The sequence below is a fragment of the Belonocnema kinseyi genome, chromosome 9 (assembly GCF_010883055.1).
Source record: "Belonocnema kinseyi isolate 2016_QV_RU_SX_M_011 chromosome 9, B_treatae_v1, whole genome shotgun sequence".
Taxonomy (NCBI): Eukaryota; Metazoa; Arthropoda; class Insecta; order Hymenoptera; family Cynipidae; genus Belonocnema; species Belonocnema kinseyi.
In genome coordinates, this window is record NC_046665.1 from 109,492,609 (window position 1) to 109,515,460 (window position 22,852).

Sequence of the window (22,852 nt, forward strand, 5' to 3'; positions counted from 1 at the left end):
TAGGCTATCATTTCAAGTTTTACATTAAGTTTGAATCTTTTCAAAACTTTCAATTCAATTCAAATTCAATTCATGTTGACATATATTTAGAAGCTCTGAAAAAATTCCCAAAATAATTTTAAGTTTAAAACAAAAACAACTTCTAGATTTCTCAAGATTTTGAAATAAAATTTTGAAGCTTTCCAAGGATTTTTAAATTATTTAAAAAAAATTATAATTCAAAAAGATATTTTAAACTTTTGAAAAACTTTTAATAATATTTTTAAATCTGAAAAAGTTTGAAAAAAAACATGTAGATGTTTCAAGATCTTGAAATTCAACTTTTAATTTGACCAGGGAATTTTCAATTTTTTACAAATTATTAGTTGGAGCTGAAATTTATCCAGAATATTAATAATTTTGACTTGGAAACTGGGAATTTTCAAATTATAACAAATCCCGAGCTAGTACTGGTAATTTTTAAAAAGGAACGAAATTCTGAATCAGAAAAGGACATTTTTCCAAAGAATTTTAATTCTGAGTGAAAGCAGGGAATTTTCAAATTTCAACCAATTCTGAGTTAGAACTGGAATTAATTATTTTTCTGAAAATTTGATGTTTGTAGTTTAAGAATGGCATTTTTAACGGAAAATTAAACAATTTTATTTGATCTATTTTGAATGAAAAGTAAACTATTTAGTGGAAAATTGTAAATTTTTTATTGACAAATTAAATTTTTTTTTAATTCATGTTAATTTTTTCATCCTAAAATTTAACGGTTCCACTTTGAATTGAAAATGGACCTTTTTTGGTTAAAAATTTAACAATTCATTCATTTTGTTAAAAACTCACGTATTTTGTTTAAAAAAAAAACGTCTTTTTTTATAGAGAATCAACTCTTTTTTTTACGAAAATGATTGTTTTCTTTGAATTTTAATCTCTCAGTTAAAAATTCTTCTTTTTGGTTGAAAATTCAACTAATTTTTCATTTTATTTAAAAATTCACCTTTTAGGATAGAAATCAATTTACTTGGTGGGAAAATAAACTCTTTTGTTGAAAATTAATTTTTTTATTGAAGATTCATCATTTTTATTAAAAATTCATTTATTTTGTTAAAAACTGAGCTATTTGATTGAAAATTTGTTTTTTCTTTGGACAAAAAGGAATCTTTTAACTGAAAATTTAACTACATATTTTATTGAAAAAGAAACTTTAATTTAAAATCGAAAATTTGTTTCTTTTTTGGTTGAAAATCTGTTTTTCCTAAACTGAAAATTAAAATAATGTTCCAGTTAAATATTCCATAATTTTATTTGGAAATTCATTTTTTTTATTGAACATTCATTTTTTGGTTGTAAATTTAATTATTCAGTTTTTGGTTGAAAAATGATCTTTTTAAGATGAAAATTCATTCGTCTTACTGAAAATGTACCTTCCATTTTCAGTTAAAAAATGGATTTTTTCTAGTTCAAAACTCAGCTATTTGTTTTAAAATTTATTTATTTTGTTTAACAATCGTATTTTCAGTAGAAAGTTAATCTTTTTGTTTAAAAATTATTCTTTTTATTTGGAAATTAATTTTATTGTTTGAAAATTCATCGTTTTGGTTAAAAATTCAAGTATTTAAGTTAAATATTCATCATTTGAGTTGAAAATTCATCTCTTTGTTCTAAAATTCCGCTATTCCAGTTGAAGATTCATTATTTTAATTTAAAAATTTATTTATTTTACAATTTCATGATTTAATATATATGTTTTCATACAATTTTTGCACTTTGAGGAAACAAAAATTATCAGAAAATCCTTAAACTTCTCTGACTGTTTTTTAAATCCCTTCGAATTCTTTGAAATAATTTCAAATATTTCGAAGTATCACGAAAATGACTAAAATTAATTTTAATCACGTAAAATAAAAAAAATATTCTTAACTTCCTTTATTTCTCTTGACAAGCCTTAAAATCTTAGAACTTTGGGAAATAACTTAAAATATTTTCAACTAACTTTTAAATTAATCGCTTGACATTCTTTAAAGTCATTACAACTTATAGAAATATTTTTTAATCCTTTAAAAATAAACTTTAAAATCCCGTCAAGTCCCTAGTTATTCCTTTAAAGCACTTGAACTCTCAGACATCCTGTAAGATTTCTTGATAATCCTTAAACTCTTCCGAATTTTTTTTAAACTCCTTCATCTTCTTTCAATCATTTAAAATCTTTCGAAGTTTCTCGAAATTGACTTAAATTAATTCAAATCTTTTTAAATCCTTAAAATCTTTAAATTTTTTAAAATTCATTAAAATCTTTTTAAATAAGTTTTCAAAAACTCGCTTTAAATTCTTTGAGACCACTAAAACTGTCTTAAAATTTTACTAAATATCTTGTAAATTCTTCATACTTGTTGAATTATTTAAAAATTATTTTTAAATCCTTTGAAAAGAAACATGAAGATTCCGCCAAGTCCCTAGTATCAATTCCTTGAAATCACTTAAATACTAAGAAATCTCGTAAATCACTTCAACTTCTTTGAAATAATTTAAAATATTGTAAAATTGACTAAAATTAATTCAAATCTTTTAAATCCAAAATCTTTTAAATTTTCTTAGGCTCCTTAAAATCTCTTGAAAGTCCCTAAATCAATCAATTTATTTAAATACCTTGAAATCTCCTAAAATTCATTACATCTGTTTTAATAACTTTTCAATAACTCGCTTGACTTTCTTTAAAATCGCTAAAACTGTCGTAAAATCTTATAAAATCTCTTGTAAATCTTTAAATCTGTTTGAACTATTTTTGGATTATTTTTACATCCTTTAAAAAGAAGCTTTAAGATTCCGCCAAGTCCCTAGTAATTCCTTAAAATCACTTGAGTTCTTGGAAATCCTTAAAGTCCTCCGAATTTTTTTGAACTCCATTCAACTTCTTTGACAACATTTTAAAAATTTCAAAATTGACTAAAATTAATTAAAATCTCTTAAAATCCTTAATTTATTGAATTTTTTTAATCCCTTGAAGTCTCTTAAAATTTATTAAAATATTTTTTAATAACTTTTTTTTTAAACTTTTTAAATAGCTTTAAAGTCTATGAAATCACTAAAACTGTCTTAAATTTGTTTAAATTTATTGTAAGTCTTGAAATGTTTTTGAATTATTTTTAAATCCTTTTTAAAAAATCATGAAATCCCGTCAAGTCCCTATAGTAATTCCTTAAAATCACTTGAATTTTCAGAAATTCTTCGAGTTTTTTTTTTAAATCCTTTAACTACTCCGAATTTTTTTTTAATTCTTTCAATTTCTATAAAATCATTTACAATTTTCGAACTTCAGTACAGTTAATTAAAATCCTTGGAGTTTTCTTAAATCCCTTAAAATATTTAAAAAATTAGATCCCTTAAAATCTCTTCAAATTCATTCAAATCTATTGAAAGAATTTTTCAGTAACTCGCTTGACATTCTTTGAAATCACTAAAACTGCCTTAAAATTTGATCAAATCCTTAAACCTTTTTGAATTCTTAAAAAAATCTTTAAAATTCCTTCTAAGTCGTTCAATTTTTCTGCATTAATTTAAAATCCTTTCAAATTCTTTGAAATCGTTAAAAATCTCTTGAGAAACCCTAAGATCACTTAAAGTCTTTTTTAAATCCTTTAAAGTCTCTTTGATATACATTTATTTGATATGAAACTACTTAAAATCACTTATTGTCGAAAAGTATTATGACATAAGTCGCCGACTTATCGTAACTTTTCGTGATGGTTTGCCTAAAAGAACATTTTCCAGATTGCCAACAATAATTAAATAAATGGCTTTTCTTTCTTAAAAGCAAAGGTATATCACGATTTTTTTACCTAATTTCGCCAAAAATAATTAAATTTTAGTCAATTGAAACGACAGATGAAAAATAATTTTGATTGATTAACCCGTAATATTAATAATATCATTCCGTAATTCGAGTATTGTCCTATAATTTTCAGCACCCCAAATTCCATCTCCAAAGTCGAGAAAACAACAAGCCCCATCTCAACAGCAACAACAGCAAAGTTCAACGCAACATCATAAATACCAACAATATCAGGGCGTCAGTCAGTCTGCTCTGGTAAGCAGCTACACTAACTATGTATGTACCACTTCAATTAATTCCTTATTCTTTTAAGCACATCTGATATACGGAGATTGCGTATCAAGTGTCTCTTATCTTGAAACGCAATGCTCTTACGTAATTATTTCATTTATATTTGCATGATAATAACAATTTTAAAAAAAGACAGTGACTAACTTTCTTCAAATATCGGCATATTAATCCCTCCCTTCAGTTGTTAATCATTCGGGGAGTAAAAATATTTTACGTAGATGCAAAAATAATTTAATTTCGAAGATTTCAATATTTAGAGGGTGTCTGCCTTACTTGGAAAACTTGAAAAATCCTGGAATTATCAGGGAATTTTTATATACCGGGAAAACCTAGACATTTTTTTTTAGTCGGAGAATTTTTTCGAGAGGGCGTAATGTTTTTTTTTTTTTTCATTGTAATATAAAATTAAATAAGAATGTTTCTTTTTTTGGTAAAAGTAGCTTTTAATTACTGTATTTAAAACAAAATTTAATTTTTAAATTCGTATTTATAGATATTTTATTTTTATTTATTTTATTTTGTGGTTTTAAATTCGTTTTTTCTTGTTTGTTTGAAATTAACTTTATTAACTACAAATTGAACTATTCTATTTTTAGTTTAAAATTGATCATTTTTAGTTGAAAATTCATGCATTTTGTTGAAATTTCGTTCGTTTTGGTAGAAAATTAATCTTTTTGCTTCTTAAAGAGTCAACAAATTGGTTGCAATTTTTTCTCTCGACTAAAAAATCTTTATTGGTTGGAAATTCTACTCATGTTAAAACCTCTCTTTTTTTTGTTTTAATCCAGCTTTATTTATTTTTTATTGAAATCCTCTTTGGTTGAAATATCATCTACTTTATTTTTCTTTCAGAATTAATCTTTTTTGCCATAGTAATTTAATTACTAATTACTAATTGTTGCAAACTGAAAACTTAACAACTTTCAGTCGAATATTTAATCGTTTTAATTAAAAATTCATCTTCCAGGTTAAACATTAATTTTTTACTACAAATTGAATTACTCAATTTTTGGTTGGAAAATTATCTTTCTTGGTTGAAAACCCGTGTCTTTTGGTCGAAATTAATCTTCTTAGTTGAAAATTGACCTTTTAATTGAAAATTTAATTATTCTAGCGAAAGCTTCATCAATTTTGTTGGAAATTAATCTTTTTTGGTAAAAAATTCATCACATTTTTTCAAAATCTAACAATGTTTTTTTATTTATTTTTTTACTGAAAATCTAATTATTTCAATAGAATATTCCATCATTTTAGTTAAAAATTCATCTACTTGGTTGAACGCTAATTTTTTTAAACTACAAATTAAACTGTTTAATGTTTCTTTTGGAATGTTTTTTTTTTATTTGAAGTTTCATCTTAGTTGGTAGAAATTGACAGAAATTAATCTTTTTGTTTTAACATTAAACTTTTTGGTTGAAAATTGATCTTTTTGGTTTAAAATTCGACTATTTCAGTTAAAGCTTCATCATTTTAGATGAAAATTTATTACTTTGTTAGAAAATTATTTTTGTTTTGTTTAAAATTTTTTTTACACTGAAAATATAACTATTCAAAATTGAATATTTCATACTTCCATCAATATTTCATTTTAGATGAGATTTCACCTCTTTGACTGAACATAAATTTTTTTAACTGAAAATTTAATTATTCAATTTTTGGTTGATATTGATCTTATTTTAGTTTAAAATTCGACTTTCTTTGTTAAAAATTAATCTTCTTGGTTAAATATCTATTTTTATATTGTGGAAGATTTAATTATTCTAGTCAATGACTCATCATTTTAGTTGAAAATTGATCTTTTTCGTTTAAATTTCAGTAATGGCATATGAAGATTAATCATTTTAGTTGAAAATTAAATAAATTTGGTTAAAAAGTTGCCTTTTTGGGTAAAAAAAAAGAATGTTTTTTGTTGAAAATTCGACTATTTCAGTTGAAGATTCATCATCTTAGATGCAAATTTATTATTTTGTTAGATAATTATTTATCTATTTCTTTTTCAAATATCTTTTAAACTAAAATTGTAACTATTCGAATTGAATATTTCATGATTCCATCAATATTCCATTTTAGATTAAATTTCATCTTTTTTATTGAAAATTAATTTTTGTAACTGAAAATTTAACCAATTTTTGGTTGATATTGATCTTATTTAAGTTGAACATTTAATTATTTCGTTGAAAATTGATTAAATTTTGTTAAAAAGTTGTCTTTTTTTTGATAAAAAAATTAATGTTTTTTATTCAAAATTCAAATATTCCATTTTTTGATGAAAATTTATCTTTTTCAGTTCAACAATTCAACTATTTGTTTGAAAGAGTGTCGTTTGTAATTGAAAATTGAATAAATTTGGTTACAAAATGGTCTTTTGATAAAAAAATTGATCTATTTATTTGAAAATAACACTAATTTTTGACAGGTAAACTCTTTTGTTAAAAATTCATGTTTTTTAGTTTAAAATTCATCTCTTTGTTTTAAATTCTAACAATGTTTTTTTATTTTTTTTTACTGAAAATGTAATTATTTCAATATAATATTCCATCATTTTAGTTGAAAATTCATCTTCTTGGTTGAACACTAATTTTTTTAACTACAAATTAAACTGTGTTTAATATTTCGTTTGAAATTTTTGTTTTTAGTTGAAATTTCGCCTTAGTTGGTAGAAATTAATTTTTTTGGTTGAAAATTAATCTTTTTGGTTAAAACTTTGACTATTTCAGTTGAAGCTTCATAATTTTAGATGAAAATTTTGTTATTTTGTTAGAAAATTATTATTATTTTTTTTATTTCTTTTAAAATGAAAACGTAATTATTCTAATTGAATATTTCATGATTCCATCAATATTCCATTTTAGATGAGATTTCATCTCTTTTTTAAACTGAAAATTCCACTATTCAATTTTTGGTTGATATTGATCTTATTTCAGTTTAAAATTCGACTTTCTTTGTTAAAAATTAATCTTTTGGTTAAATATTTATTTTTTTATGAAAAAATTTATTAAATTTAGTTAAAAATTTGTGTTTTTTGGTAAAAAAAATTCATGTTTTTTGTTGAAAATTCAAATATTCCGTTTCTTGATGAAAATTGATTAAAATGTTGTATTTTTTGGTAAAAAAAATTAATGTTTTTTGTTGGAAATTCAATTATTCCATTTTTTTATGAAAATTGATTAAATTTGGTTAAAAAATGTTCTTTTTGGTAAAAAAAATAAAATTTTTTTGTTGAAAATTTAAATATTCCATTTTTTGGTGTAAATTGACTGTTTTTAGTTGAATATTCATGTATTTTGTTGAAATTTCGTTCGTTTTGATAGAAAATTGATCTTTTTGCTTAGAGAGTCAACAGTTTGCTTGCAATTTTTTTCTCTCTCTTGACTAAAAAATCTTTCTTAGTTGAACATTTAACTCATGTTAAACCCTTACTTTTTTTTTAATTCAGCTTTTTTTCATTTAAATCCTCTTTGGTTAAAATATCAACTACTTTATTTTTCGTTCAGAATTAATCATTTATTTTTTGCAATGATAATTTAATTACTGCTTGTCTGAATTCTACATTCTTTGGTTAATTTTTTTTTTAACATTCATAATTTTAATTGAAAATTACTTGTCTGCTTGAAAAATGAGAGGTTTTGTTGAAAATTCATTTCTCTTCTACCTGAAAATTATTTTTATTAATGAAAATTTACCTATTCAACTTGAAACTTGAATTATTTTCTTGGAAATTTTTGTTGTTTTTTCTTTTTTGGTTGAAAATTATCTTTCTTGGTTAAAAATCCGTTTTTTTTATCGAAATTAATCTTCTTAGTTGAACATTGATCTGTTTATTAATATGATCTGTTTATTGAAAATCCATCTTTTCGGTTTATAATTCACATTACTGTCGAAGATTCATCATTTTACTTGAATATTCATCACTTTGTTTAACTGAAAATAAATCTATTTCAATTGAATATTCCACCATTTTAATTGAAAATTCGTATATTTTTCTAACATTAATTTTTTAACTATTTAATTTTTCGTTGAAAAATGATCTTTTTAGTTGAAAATTCGTCTTATTTGTTAGAAATTGACAGAAATTAATCTTCTTGGTTAAAAATTAATCTTTTTGGCTGACAATTCAATTATTAACTATTAATTATTTTAATTAAAAATTTATATTTTGGTTCAAAATTCGACTATATCAGTTGAAAATTCAAAATTTTAGACAAATATTCATTATTTTGTTTAAAAATTATTTTTTTCAAACTCAAAATGTAAGTATTACAATTTAATATTCCATCATTCCATCAATATTCCATTTCAGTTAAAAATTCATCTCCGTGACAAAAACTTTAATTATTTAACTGAAAATATAATTTCATTTTTTTTTTGCTTGATATTTATCATTTTTTAGTTGAAAATTCGATTTTTTTGTTTAAATTCTTCGTAGTTAAAAATTAATTTGTCTGTTGTTGAAATTTTAATTATTCTAGTTAAAGGCTCATAATCTTAGTTGAAATTTGATCTTTTTCTTTTAAATTTCAACTATTCGTATTTAAAACTAATCATTTCAGTTAAAAATTCATCTCTGGTTGAAAATTAATTTTTTAACTGACAATTTAACTATTAAATTTTTGGTAGACGACTTATTTTGTTACATTTTTTCTTTGAAATTCAACTATTTATTTGAAATTTTGGTTGAAAAATGGTATTTTTTGGTTAAAAAATTAATCTTTTTGTTTGAAAATCCGTCTTCTGCAGTTGAAAATTCAACTACTTTTTTTTTAATTTATTAAATTTGATAAAAAAATGATCTGTTTAATTTTTTTGGTTAAAATTTGTTTCATTTTGTTGTTGTGGAAAATTTACTTTGTAATTGAAAATTTAAACTTTCATTTTTTAATTGATCTTTTTTAGCTGAAAATTCAAGTATTTAGTTGGGAATTCATGTATTTTTTAAAAATATTGTATTTTTTTTGTAGAAAGATAATATTTTTTGGTTGAAAATTTAATTATTTAATTAAAAATTCATCTATCGTGCTGAAAATGCAATATTTTTGTTTGAAAATTAAGGATTTTGAAACAGTTTAATTTGTATTTAATATAGTATTCACATTAATTTTATCTAAATATGGACTGAATTTTAAGTATAAGAAGATAGAATAAAAATTGGTTTGATTTGTTATTAATTAAATTCGTGAACTTTAGAGCCAAATTGAAAAAATTATTAATAATTTTTTGAATATCATTTAATTATTGAATTAATCTATGGTGTTAATATGTTTGCGAATATTTTGTGATATAATTTGTAAAAGCTTTCTGAATGAAACATGTTAATTAAATCCCTAGACACAGAAAAAAACCATTATTTATAATAATAATAATAATAAACTCGCGAAACTGTATACATATTCCATGTCTATTTTTTTAATGCGAAATATTTGAAGAAAAACAAAAGACGATAATTATCAGGGAATTTTGTTTTTCAGGATTTGAGTAGACACCCTAATCTATTAATAATATCTTTACCAACATTTTGTCTTATTAACATAAAATTACCAATATGCATGCAATTGTAATTTGACTTTTTCGTAAATTACTTATTGTTATTCAATAACTTTTAGAGAAGAAAGAAATAGCTTATTAATTTTGTACATTTTCCTTTTTTTTTAGGTTTCTCAGAAATAATTGAATTAATCGTCTCATTATGCACAAAGTATTTCTTTTACTTTAAAAAGATAAGGCAATATTTGTGAATGAAAAATAAATATGAAAAAAGATTTGAGAGTTTCAATTTTTGTTGTCAATAAAAAGAAAATAGAAATCAATTAACAATAGAACAAAGTTTATTGTATACTTGAGTAGGTATGGACAAATTATAGTAGAATAATTGCTTACACGTGAATTTTCCTTTTTTTTTTTTTTTGGTTATTCAAAAAAGGTTTTACAACAAAATGTTCGTGGAATGGGAATGCCACCTCGTGCAGGTATTCAGCCTTCCCAGCAAAGATATCCACCGCCAATTCAAAGGCCTGTGGTTCCCTTTCCACCTGGACCTAACAATCCTTCTCAACAGCAACAACAAAATTGTATGCCTGCACAACAGCAGCAACAGCAATCCCAAATGAATCGGCACAGACCTATGCATCAGCAGCAACAGCAGCAACGTAACATGAAGATGCAGCAGCAATATTATTCTGGACAAGGTTAGTATGTACCTTTTCTTGCTTTCAAAATTTTACCCTCCGAATGTTTTTTTTTTTTATTTGTTTGGAATATTTCTCATAAGAGGGCGTCTAGCGTTTCAAGAATCCTGAAATTTTATGGATTTTAAAAATACTTTTTTATTGTCGCTCAGAGTAGCTGCTAAACTGGAAAACTAAGAATTTTTAGAAAGACTTTTAAATTCTGTAATTTAAAATAAAATCCTACAGCATAAGAACTTCAAATTTACTTTTACTTGGACAATTTTTAATTGAAGAATTTAAATGTTTTTTTTTTTATACCTTAATTATGTTTTTTTTTTTAGTGATTATTGTAATAGCAGGTCTCGGACTCACCACATTATTGACACAATTTGACACTTTTTTTTAGCAATGACAGGGAGGTGGTTTTAATCGAAAAAAGAAAATTCCCGGTTTTTTTCCCGGCTCGCAAACATTTTTCACGGCCAATGAAATTTAAAAAATAAAACTATATTCTAAACATTTTTCCATATAAAGTAATAAACAATGAACGATATACTGGAACTTCCTAACACTTTTAAATTGAACAGTTTTAAGTGAAATGCAAATAAATTGGAAAATTAAGAACTTTTATAAAATATAGAGTTCAAAAATTCAGATTAAGTGCCAAAAATATAAAAATATCAAAAATCAGTCAATGAACTTGAAAAATTTTAAATTATATTATTTCAAGTAATTTTAAGCTAGACAAAGTAAAAATGGAAAAATTTGTCTTTTAACTTAAGAGTTCTTAAATTATTTTTATTTTAAATAGTCTAGGCATCTTTCAAAAGCTTTAAAATTTTATTTCAAAATCTTGCAAAATCTAGAAGTGGTTTTAAATTTTTCCAAATTCAAAATCATTTTTGAATTTGTTGTCAGAACTTTTAAATATATTTGAAAAGGAATTGAATTTTTTCTATAACTTTTAGAAAATTCTGCAAATAAAAAAAAATTAAATTTGAATTTATAAATAACAATAGAACACTTATTATTTGTAAAAATATTAGACTAATTTTAAGAGATAGTTAGAAATTTGAAAAAGATTCGAATTAAATTTAGAACTTGAAGTAATTTGAAATACTTACAGCCAAATTTAAAATAAAATGTAGATTCTTGTAGATTTCGAACAAAAAATTTAGAAGTTTATAAATAATTGTGTGACTTCAAAAGAATACAAAATTGTTTTAAAATTCTTAGGAAAATTAAAAATGATTTTTTACTTTGAAAAATGATTGTAACAGAATGTTTCAAAAGATTTTCAGAGATTAAAAAAATGATCAATGAAGAACATAAGCTTTTAAAGATTTTAAAAATAATTTGCAGGATTTCCAAAAATTGTAGGAAAATTTCGATTAATTTTAAAATATATTTAGAAATTCTGACAAAATTTTAACACGCTTGGTTTAAATTACATACAATAATTTCTAGTTTTTAATTAATTTTGAATCTTTTCAAAACTTCTACATATCTCTTAAAATTTCTCAAATTTTTTCTACAAAGAATAAGTGTTCAATTGTCATTTATGCGTCAAAATTTAACAATTTCACTTATAAATTAAACACTTTTTAAATAGAGCAATTAAAATTGTAACGCTAAAAGTTTAAAAGTTCTTCGAAAATCTAGAGATTCAAAGCGTTCTATGTAAAACAATTCAGTTTCAAATTGTTTTCTTTTAAATATTTGGTTTCCATTTACTCGTCTTAAATAAAAAGTGAAATATTGCTAAATATTAAATACTTATTCTTTTTCTACAGTAAGAAATTTCAAATTAAATGGGATAAAAATAAAAAAATTTAGACTCACAATATTTTAAATTTAATAAAAAAAACCTTTAATTATCACTATATTGTTATGAATTTATTTTTAAGTTGAAAATAGTAAAGCGTACGTTTACATTTTTTAATAGCTAAAAAAATTAACAGAAATAATATTTAAATAAATTTATTTAGTAAAATTTATTATAGAAAATATATAAAGACCTAAAACTCTGAATTAAGAATATTTTATTGATAAATCATAAAAAATTTTATTAAAAAAAAAATTCAGAATAAATGATATATTAATTTAAATTCTTATCTGGAAATTCTCAAATTTTGAACGGATCTAGAATTATTTGGTCAAAGCAATTATTGTTCGGATTTCTATACCATTTTAAAAATTATTTATTTATTTATATCTACAGTTGATCCTCAAAACTGCACGTTAATTATTTTAAAAACTGTTTAAATCGAAAATTAATTTTCAACCAAAAAGATGAATTTTTGCCAAAAAATATGAATAGTTGCATTTTTAGCAAAAAAAAAATTGAGTTTTTACCAAAATTACCAAACAGAAGAATTTTCCATCAATTACATCAATTTTCAGTCAAATAGTTAAATTTTCAACAAAAGAGTTTAATTTTTTGACGTCAATTGTTAAGCAGACAGTTCCTCTTCTGTACCAAAAAGGTGAAACTTCTTCAGAAAAAAATTAATTTACAAACCAAAAAAATAAATGTTTGATTTTTCCAGCAAAATTGTTTGCCGAGAACCAAAAAAAAATAAATTAATTAAAAACTTAAAGAAATTGTAAAATTTACAAGGAAAAAATATTAATTTCCTACGTTAGAGTTGAATTTTCAATCCGATAATATGAATTTTAAACAAAAAAGTTCATTTTCAACCTATCAGTAGAATTTTAAACAAAATGGTTAAAGTTTCAGTTTGAAAAAATTAATTCTTACCTTAAAAAACAAGCAAACTATTTTTTAACCTAAAAAGAGGAATTTTTAACGAAAAATATAATACTTGATATATCGAAAAAAAATATATTAAATATGAAAAACAGTTGGATTTATTCAACAAAAACAGACTTGAATCCTCAACGAAAGAAGAACAGTGTTCAATCATACAGTTGCATTTTTATTTTTAAAAATGTTATAAAGAATTTTTTTTTACAAAAACTTACGAATTTTCAACAAAATACATCAATTTACAACCAAATTGTTAAATTTTTATTTCAAAGAAATTAATTCTTAACCAAATTAACAACAATTTTTCTACTAATATTATAAATCTTCAACCAAAAAAATTAACTCTAGAAAATGCATTTCAACATTCAGCCAAGTAGTTGATTTTTGAACCTAAAAAGATAAATTGTTAACGGAAAATGTAATAGTTGCTATTAAAAAAAAAATTAATTTAAAATATAAAAAAAAAATTTGGATATAATCAACGAGAACACATTTTTAACAAATTACTTGAATCCTAAACGAAAACAAACAATTTTCTCTCATACAGTTGAATTTTTAATGACAAAAATGGATGTTTTTCTAACAACAACAAATTCTAACAAAATACATCAAATTTCAACCAAATAGTTAAAATTTGATACCAAACTATTTGAATTTTCAACCAAAGAAAAGCGTTTTTTCAACTAAATAACTTAATTTTCAAATAAAAAAGATATATTTTCAAATAAATTTCTACTAAACAGTTAAGTTTTCAACAAAGGAAATGAATTTACAACTAAAAAGATAAATTCATAGTAAAAATGCAGAAATTTTCAACCAAACATGGGATAGTTCAATTTTCAATTTAAAAAATAATAATTTTCAAGAAAGTAGTTCCACTTTCAACTTATGTGTTTAATTTTTAACCGAAAAAGATGAATTCTCAACAAAAAAAAAATTAGTTGATATTTTAACCAACAAAAACTAAAACAGATCAATTTTCAACCAAATGGTTTCATTTTTAATTTGAAAATTGACTTTGAAAAATTGTTGAATTTTTACTAAAATAATTCAATTTTGTACCAAAAAATATAATTTTTTGGATAATTTTTGGAAATTGAAGTTTATTTTTACTTCTTTTAAAATATTATTTTAGAAAACTAGAAATTTTGTTCAAAAAGGTAAAGTTGATTTTCCTTTGTACATTTTTCTATTTCGTACTATATACTCTTTTAAATTCGAACACTATTTACACTATTTTTAATCTCCGAATTGAGTCCGAGGTCTGTAATATAGGAAATATACAATATTCTCACTTGGATGCTAGACACTCTCTTTTTAAAATAAATGTTAATATTTTCAAGCAATTAGAGGCCGTGCATGAATTATGTAAGGTTTTTTTTTATCTAATTTTGAACCGCTTTATGAAAGTTGACATTTCTACTAAAAAGATGAACTTTCAAATGAAGAAGATGAATGTTTAACCACAAGATTTTTCTTTCAATAAAGAAAAAATAATTTATTCAATATGTTGAATTTGCAGGTCAAAAAGACAATATTTCTACAAAAAGTGGAATTTTCAATGAAACAATTGAATTTTCAACTAAAAAGATTAATTTTCATTTGAAAAGTACTTTTCAATAAAAAAAAAAAAAGAATTTTCTACAGAGCAGTTGAATCTGTTACCAAATAGTTAAAAATTTTAACAAAATGTTGAATTTTCAAGCCAACAAGACGAGTTTTATACAAAAGATTCAAGTTTTTATCTTGAAAATATGAATTTTTAACTACAAAAAATAATTTTTAATGAAATATTTGAATTTCAGTTACAAAAAATAAATTTTCAACCCAAAAAAAAAGACATTTTCAAACAAATAAATTTTTAACCAAATACTTGACTCTTCAAATAAAAAGATTATTTTTTTTACGAAAAAGTTGAATTTCTAAACTATAAAATCAATTTTAAACCAAAAATGAAATAGTTAAATTTTCATTTGAAAAACTTAATTTCCAATTTAGAAAACGAATTTTCATCAAAGCAGTTCTACCAAAAAAGATTAATTTGTTCTGAATACATGAATTTTCAACCATATCGTTAAATTTTCAACTAAAAGAGATTAATGAAAAAAACAAATGAAATAACTGAATTTTCAGTAGAAAAATTTTTCAAAGATTAAGAATAATTGTCTAAATTCGATTTTTCAACGCATAAAAATAATTTTCTACAAAAAATATCAATTTTCATTCAAAAGCAGAAAAGTGAAATTTTCAGTCAGAAAAGTCAGTTTTAAATTAAGAAATAAAACTTTAGTTTTAAGCAAAAAATTGAATGTTCAATCAAATAAATAAATTTTTAAACAAAAAGAAAATTGTTAAATTTTCAGTAAAAAAATAATTGTCAACAAAATAATTCAATTTTCAACCAAGAAGATTAAATTTCTAACAAAGAAGATCAATTTCCACACAAAAATGGAATAGTTAATTCAGGTTTATTTTTAATGAAATTAATTCTTAATTAAAGTAATGAATTCTCAACTAAAAAGGATAAATTTCCAACCGAAACCAAAATTTGAAACAAAATAGTTAGATTTCCAACCAAATAAATGAATTTTTAAACAAACATAAAATAGTTAAATTTTTAGTTTAAAAAATATATAATTTTCAACGAAACAGTTAAATTTTCAACCAGGAAGATTTTTTTTTTATTTATATATTCTTTTTTTCTATAAAATAAATCAATTTTCTACACAAAAATGGAATATTTAAGTCAGGGTTTCTTTTTAAAGAAATTAATTTTTAACTAAAATAATGAATTATCAACAAAAAAAAATTTAACTTAGAAGCTAAATTTGTAACCCAAAAGATTAATTTTTCTAATTAAAGAGACAGATTTTCAACAAAATACATACATTTTTAACTAAAAGGGATAAATTTTCCACCGAAACGAAAATGATCAACAAGATAGTTAAATTTTCAACCAAAAAATGAGTTTATAACTTAAAAAATTAGTTTTCAACCAAATAAAATAAATCCTCAAGAAAGTAGTTAATTTTTCACTAAACATTTTAATTTTCAACAAATCGGATTGTAATTTTTTCAAAAAATATAATTTGTCCATAACAAATTTCAACTAAAATGTTGAATTTTCAACAACAAAAAATTCATTTTAAACCAAGCAGTGGATTTTTCAAGGCTTAAAAATAATTATTTACCAAAAAAGATCAATTTTCAATTAAAAGTATAATAGTTAAATTTTCAGTTAGAAAAATAAAATTTCAGCAACAAATAAAACGAAATTTCTACAAAAAAGATTGGAATTTTTTCAAACAGATAATTTTTCCATAAAAAATGGAATAGTTACATTTCTAACTAAATAAATGAATTTTTAACTAAAATTCTTAATTTTCAACAACAAAAAATGCATTATTGACTAAGCAGTTGATTTTTCAACACATAAAAATAGTTTTCTACAAAAAAATATCAATTTTCAGTTAAAAGTAGGATAGTTAAATTTTCAGTTAGGAAAACAAAATTCGATGAACAAAAAAAAAACGAATTTTTAATTGAAAAAATAAATTTTCAACCAAAAATAGAATAGTTAATTTTTGAGTTAAAAAAATAATTGTCAACGAAACAATTCAATTTTTAAACAAGAAGATTAATTTTCTATTGAAAAAAAATCAATTTTTCACACAAAAATGGAAGTTAGGTCACAGGGTTTCTTTTTAAAGAAATTAATTTTTAACTAAAAATGATAAATTTCCAACCGATACCAAAAATTTCAACAAAATAGTGAAATTTTCAACCAAAAAATGAATAACTTAAAAAATTAATTATCAACCGAATAAAATCACAACAAAGTCGTTAATTTTTCAATAAACATTTGAGTTTTCAACCATGAAGATTGGAATTTTTTCAAAAAATATAATTTGTCCATAAAAAATTTAATAGTTACATTTCTAACTAAATAAACGAATTTTCAACAACAAAAAAATACATTTTTACTCTAGCAGTAAAAGTCAATTAAAAGTAGAATAGTTGAATTTTCAGGTAGAAAAATAAAATTTGAAGAACAAAAAACGAATTTTTAACTAAAAAAATTAATTTTTCAACCAAAAATATCATAATTTAATTTTGAGATAAGTAAATCATTATAAACGGAACAATTTAATTTTCAAACAAGAAGATTAATTTCGTATTAAAAAAAAATCAATTTAACACACAAAAATGGAACAGTTAAGTAGGAGTTCCTTTTTAAATAAATTAAGTGTTAACTAAAATAATTAATTATCAACAGAAAAATTAATTTTTAACTTGAAGTTAAATTTTTAGCAACAAAAAAAAAGTTTATTTTGCTAACTAAAGAGACAAATTTTCAACAAAATACATGAAATTTCAACGAAAATGCTGAATTTTTATCAAAAAAAAATTCATTTTTAACCAAACAGTTGATTTTTTAACATACATGAATAATTATCTGCAAAAAAGATGAATTTTCAATCAAAAGTAGAGTAGTTAAATTTTTATTTGGAAAAATAGAATTTCAACAAAAAAAAAAAAACGAATTTTCAACAAACAAGATTGGAATTTTTTCAAAAGAGATAATTTTTCCATAAAAAATGGAATAGTTACATTTCTAACTGAATAAATGAATTTTCAAACAAGAAAATTAATTTCCTATTAAAAAAATCAATTTTTTCATACAAAAATAGAATAGTTAAGTCAGGGTTTCTTTTTAAAGAAATTAATTTTTAACTAAAATAATGAATTATCAACAAAATACTTGAATTTTCAACTGAAAATGATAAATTTCCGATCGAAACCAAAAATACATTTTTAACTGAGCAGTTGATTTTTTAATACAAAAAAAATTTCTACAATAAAATATCAATTGTTAATTAAAAGTATAATAGTTAAATTTTTAGTTGGAAAAATAAAGTTTTTGACAACTACAAAAAAAAATTCAACTAAAAAATTAATTTTTAACCAAACATAGAATAGTTAAATCTTTAGTCGAAAAAAAAATTTTCAACCAAATAATTCAACTTTTGAACGATTCAATTTTCTACTAAGTTAAGTTTTCGGGAATAAAATGCGAATTTTATTGGAAAGAAATGAATTTTCAACTATGAAATTGTAAATTATCAACAAAACAGGTAATTTTCAACCGAAACAGTTTAATTTTTAACCAAAAAAGATAAAATTTCTACAAAAAAAAAAAAAATGGTTGAATTGTAAAAAAATAAAAATTTGTCAAATAGAAAAGAAATTTTAAATTCACCCCTCCCCCGCCACAAAAGAATGCACAGCCTCTTACAGCCCCGTTAAATAAGTTTCAACTGGGTAAACTCACTTGTAACACTTGAAAAATGATTTTTCTCCAGGTAACGTAAAAATGGATTCCGCCGACAAGGTCGACACGCACAGCGATAAAATTGCAGAAAGCAACGCAGTAAATCAATCTGGCGGCAACAAATCCACGGTGAATCAACAAGACGTCGAAAGCAAGGAGGAAGTGAATCAGCAAAATGAATAAAGCCTCCTCCTCCGTCCACGAGTTCTCAGATAAGCGAGCAAAAGATCCAATTTTGCTCCCCCTGAAACAAATGGACTCTCTTTGTCTCTCTCTCTCTCTCACACACACACACACACACTGGCTAATTAATAATGAAAGACGCAGAAAAGATTTTGTGTTTCTACTCATCTGAAAAATACTTGCCGCACAACTTGCTCGTTCTGCTTCGCTCACTTTTTCCCAACACAACAAACAAGCCTTCTACTATTTCTCAAAGAAAAAGAAAAAAAAAACAAAGAAGAAATCAACACTCACAGACTTTATCGTGCGAAAAGCTTTTTTTTTTCTTATTTCTTCCCGCGGATTCTCTCTGCACATACTTTGGGCCAATTGTTCCCTAGCCTGCCCCCCCCCCCTCCCCCCAAAGAAGAAGCGAGCAATATATATATTTTTTTTATTCCCCGAATTGAGAATAATCGTGATTGCGATCCTTGATTTTCCGGAATGTGATCTTTTGGCAGAAGAAATGTGTAAGTTTATTTTCACAAAATCGCACGACGACTGAAACCAAGTGCTGAGAATTCACTCTTAAACCGGAATCATTTGGTGAAAGGGCAAAGCGAACTCTTTTTTCAAAGGCAAAGCGAACTCTTTTTTCAAAGGCAAAGCGAACTCTTTTTTATTAACGTCCTCGTCGACTAGTGATGATGAATCGCCGGCGCTTGTTTTTTTTTTGTTTGTTTTTGTTTTTTTTCTAACGCCAGCGAGCTTTTTACGCACCGTTGTCACAGTGTTTAAGGTGAAGATGGGAACGGAAAGACTGTCATCCGTGCCTCCGTGTGCGGTAGAAGAAGCTAAACGCAAGAATAAATAAAAAAGTCTATTCGAGCGGCTGAAAACCGTCTACTGATTTCCCATTTTAACGCGCACTAATCAATAATCAGCTCGTATCGTAGAGCTCTGTTAAAAAAAAAAAACCAAACAAAGAAAAACAGAAAACAAAGGAAAAACTACTACGATTATTTACTGCCACTGGAAGGAAACCTTGAGAGGATCAATTTTCTTCAGACTCGGATGAGAAATAAAGGAGAGGAAGACCCGTTGACGGGCTGCTGCATAAAAGGCACACGAGACGTTTTCTAAACAAACAAAGAAGAAGAGAAAAAAAAAAGAAAAAACAAAAACGATATTTCTAGGAGCGAAGAATTCTTTCCGATATTGCTACTATAATTTTCTTAATTTTATTATATGTTTGCACGTGTACACTGGGCATGCTCCGTAAGTCGAATGAAAGTAAGAAGTAGAGGAAATTGATTATGTAAGGTAACATTAAAGTATAATTATCGAAGGTATTAAAAAGAATGATGAAGAAGAAGAAGGAGAAAAAAGCAACGTTCGATCGCGTCTACTGCTTCGATGCGGTATTTTTAAATTGTGTCCACGGCACAAGGGAAGCGGTGCGGGGGTCTGTCGTCGAATCGAGGGAAAGGGTTTGAGAATCGCGTTGGTGTCTGTCAGAAACGAAAGAAGAAGAAAAAAAAGAAAGAAAGAAAAAGAAAGGAAAAAACGAGAAGTTCCCTCACATGAATCTTTTACTTTTGTCAAGTTTCGAAAATGCAATCGACGACGATAGAAGAAGCTTGAGATTTGATAGTCTGAGATTAATAGAAACTATTGCGATTGACAATACGTGATATGAACCTGTAAATATTGTTTTATTTGAAAGACTGAATTTTGTGTGGCCGTCGTTGTAACGATTTAAACAGGAGCGACAGGACAGACCCGCGAATCTAACCCAAAGTGCCTGTATTTTTATCTATCTTGTAGTTAGTAACGTGACAACAGTAACTTATACATTTACCTGCTACGTTATTATAATAAATAAAGGGAAAACATAACGTTACTTTCTCGTAGTACTGAACAAGAAAAAAAAAACAAACAAAAAATACCCAGACTGTTCATTCGATGGAGAGGGCGAATTGCGAACTTCCTTGTACCACCGCTTATTTTTTTTTTTGTTTTGTTTTCATTTTTTTTTTTTTTTAGACACTCAATCTTATTTAATTGACTCTTTTCATTTTGGAAAGTATTGGGGGAAGCCGTTACTTATCTTCGTATATTCAAGATTCACGTTTTTTTTTTTTTTCACGGTGAAGAAAAATCTTAAGGGATGCCGCGCTTTTTACAGAAAACAAAAACAAAAAAAGAAGAAAGAAAGAAAATAAATACGAGAATTTTTGTATTGTCCTGTTTATACGAATCCATTTTTATCATCAACTCATTCAACTCTGGCAAAGAAATCTCGTCTGAAAAATTATCTAGCGAAATTGTGAAATAGGGAGGGATTTCTTCTTTTGTTTTGTTTTTTTCTGGGAGAAAACGGCGACGAAGGATTTTTTGATAAAAGATTTACGCGGTGTCGCTTTTTTAGAAAAAAAAATGAATTTAAAAAAACTGTGCCGCAAAATTTTCACATCATTTTTTTTTTTTTTTGATAGCTTGCAGATCGGAATGAGATTTTAGAAAAATGGAAAGTGGACTTTTGAGAGTTTGAAAAGACTTGAACTAGCCTTTAATTTGATGCTATTCGTAAACATAAAACGTAATTTGTGAAGTACTTTCATACGTAACAGCGTACTCTCCCAGCGAATCGGGATGGTGAGAACTTTTTGAATTTTTGCCAGGTCCTGAACTCCGTAAATAATTGTACATACACAGACTTGAAAACGCGAGAAGTCATCGAAATTGTTAAATTAATTACGTATACTTGAGAAATTCGTTGAACGTACTTTTTCTTTCTTTTGTTGTTTTTATTTTGTAATTTTTGTTTTTTTGTTTCCTAAATTAAACTCAAAAGTTGGGTTTCATCAACGAGACGATAAACGGAAGGTCACTAGTATAAAATAATTATGGGTTGTTAGGAAATTGTTATTCGAACACGCCAGTAGCTATACACGTGGAATCTTGTCATTCTTAAGCTCAAGATTTAAAAGTAAGAGATCGCGCCAATTATACCGTCGATAAATCGTGATCTGATTTAAGGATTTAAAAAAAAAAAAAAAACAACTAAAAACTAAATCGTATGACATAAAAAAAACTATGAGACAATTTCACAAATCACATAAACATTACGCTTGTGGTGTAATTATTGTCTTTAGCTGCAATTGTAAATTAAAAAAAAGAGTTGCAGTCGAAAGCGAGTGACTCTTGAGAGTGCTTGGTTTTGATTACAACTTGATCTTGAAAAGACGGACTTTTTTCTAATCGATATTCCCTTCCTACTTATACATGAATTTTTCAATTTGAAGGCTTCAATAAATTATTTTATTTTATTCAGTTTAGTTTGTATTTTTTTTTTTTTTAGTTGTTCTCCGTACTTCCTTTTTTTTCTTGCGATTTTTGAAAAGGTATTTTAGTTTCTTTTAATGCAAGATTTAGTTTTCTTTTAGATTTAAGTCTATAAGTTCTATACTTAAATGAGAAAGTTTTTTTTTTATCAGTCAGAGTAATTAAAAAGAAAGGGTAAGTACATTTTTTTTAATACTTGATGCAAAATTTTTAAAGATTAAATCATTTGAATGAAATTCATGTATTATGTTGCAAATAATTGATTTTTTTATTTTATTTATTTAACTTAGGAAATTAAATTAAATAGAAAATTAACTTTAATCAGAAAATTAAATAGAAAATTAAATAGAAATTTAATCTTCATTGAAAATTTATTATTTTTTTTTTTTACTAAAAATTTAACTGCTCATTAAAAAAAAAACGAATTTTTAACCAAGCAGTTTAATTTCCATTCTGAAAAGAATAATTCACTAGCAAAAAAAGACAATTTTATACATTTTTAACTAAATTAATGAATTTGTAACAAAACATCCAGAAGTTAATTTTTGAGTATAAAAATAAATTTTCAACAAAGTAGTTAATTTTTTAGCAGATGAATTTTTAATCAAGAAGATTATATTTATATAAAAAAAATAGATTTTCAACTAAAAATGTAGCAGTTAAATAGATGCATTTGCAGATAAAAAATTAATTTTAAACAAATTATATATTTATAGTTTCAATCAAAGAAATTAATATTTCACCACAAGTTTATACGATTGTAATTACTTTTCTAGCAACAAATTCAATATTTTAATTAAAACAGAAAAAAATTTAACATAGAATAGAACAGTTAAATTGCCAGCAAAAAAAAATTCAAGCAAGTAAACTAAATTTCCAACGAAAAAATTTTATTTTCAAACATACAGATGAAGAAATTAAATTTCTATCAAAAACTATTAATTTTCAAAAAATACGTAAATTTTCAA

General features: G+C 24.0%; 1 protein-coding gene across 11 annotated transcripts in view; it reads left to right on the top strand.

The window, feature by feature from the left end:
• The window catches only part of LOC117180868 (protein PRRC2C), a 102,610-nt gene extending 81,008 nt beyond the window's left edge, over positions 1-21,602 (top strand). For 6 of the 11 annotated variants that reach the window (XM_033373422.1, XM_033373419.1, XM_033373421.1 and 3 more), the window contains 3 exons: positions 3,951-4,093; positions 10,026-10,290; positions 18,406-21,602. In XM_033373422.1, coding sequence (XP_033229313.1) covers positions 3,951-4,093; positions 10,026-10,290; positions 18,406-18,557 — 560 coding nt within the window. In that variant the 3' untranslated portion in view covers positions 18,558-21,602. Of the gene's footprint in view, positions 1-3,950; positions 4,094-9,757; positions 9,849-10,025; positions 10,295-18,405 lie in introns of those variants that run through there. The other 5 variants (XM_033373423.1, XM_033373424.1, XM_033373429.1 and 2 more) reach the window with 3 other exon arrangements.
• Positions 21,603-22,852: the final 1,250 nt, after the last annotated feature.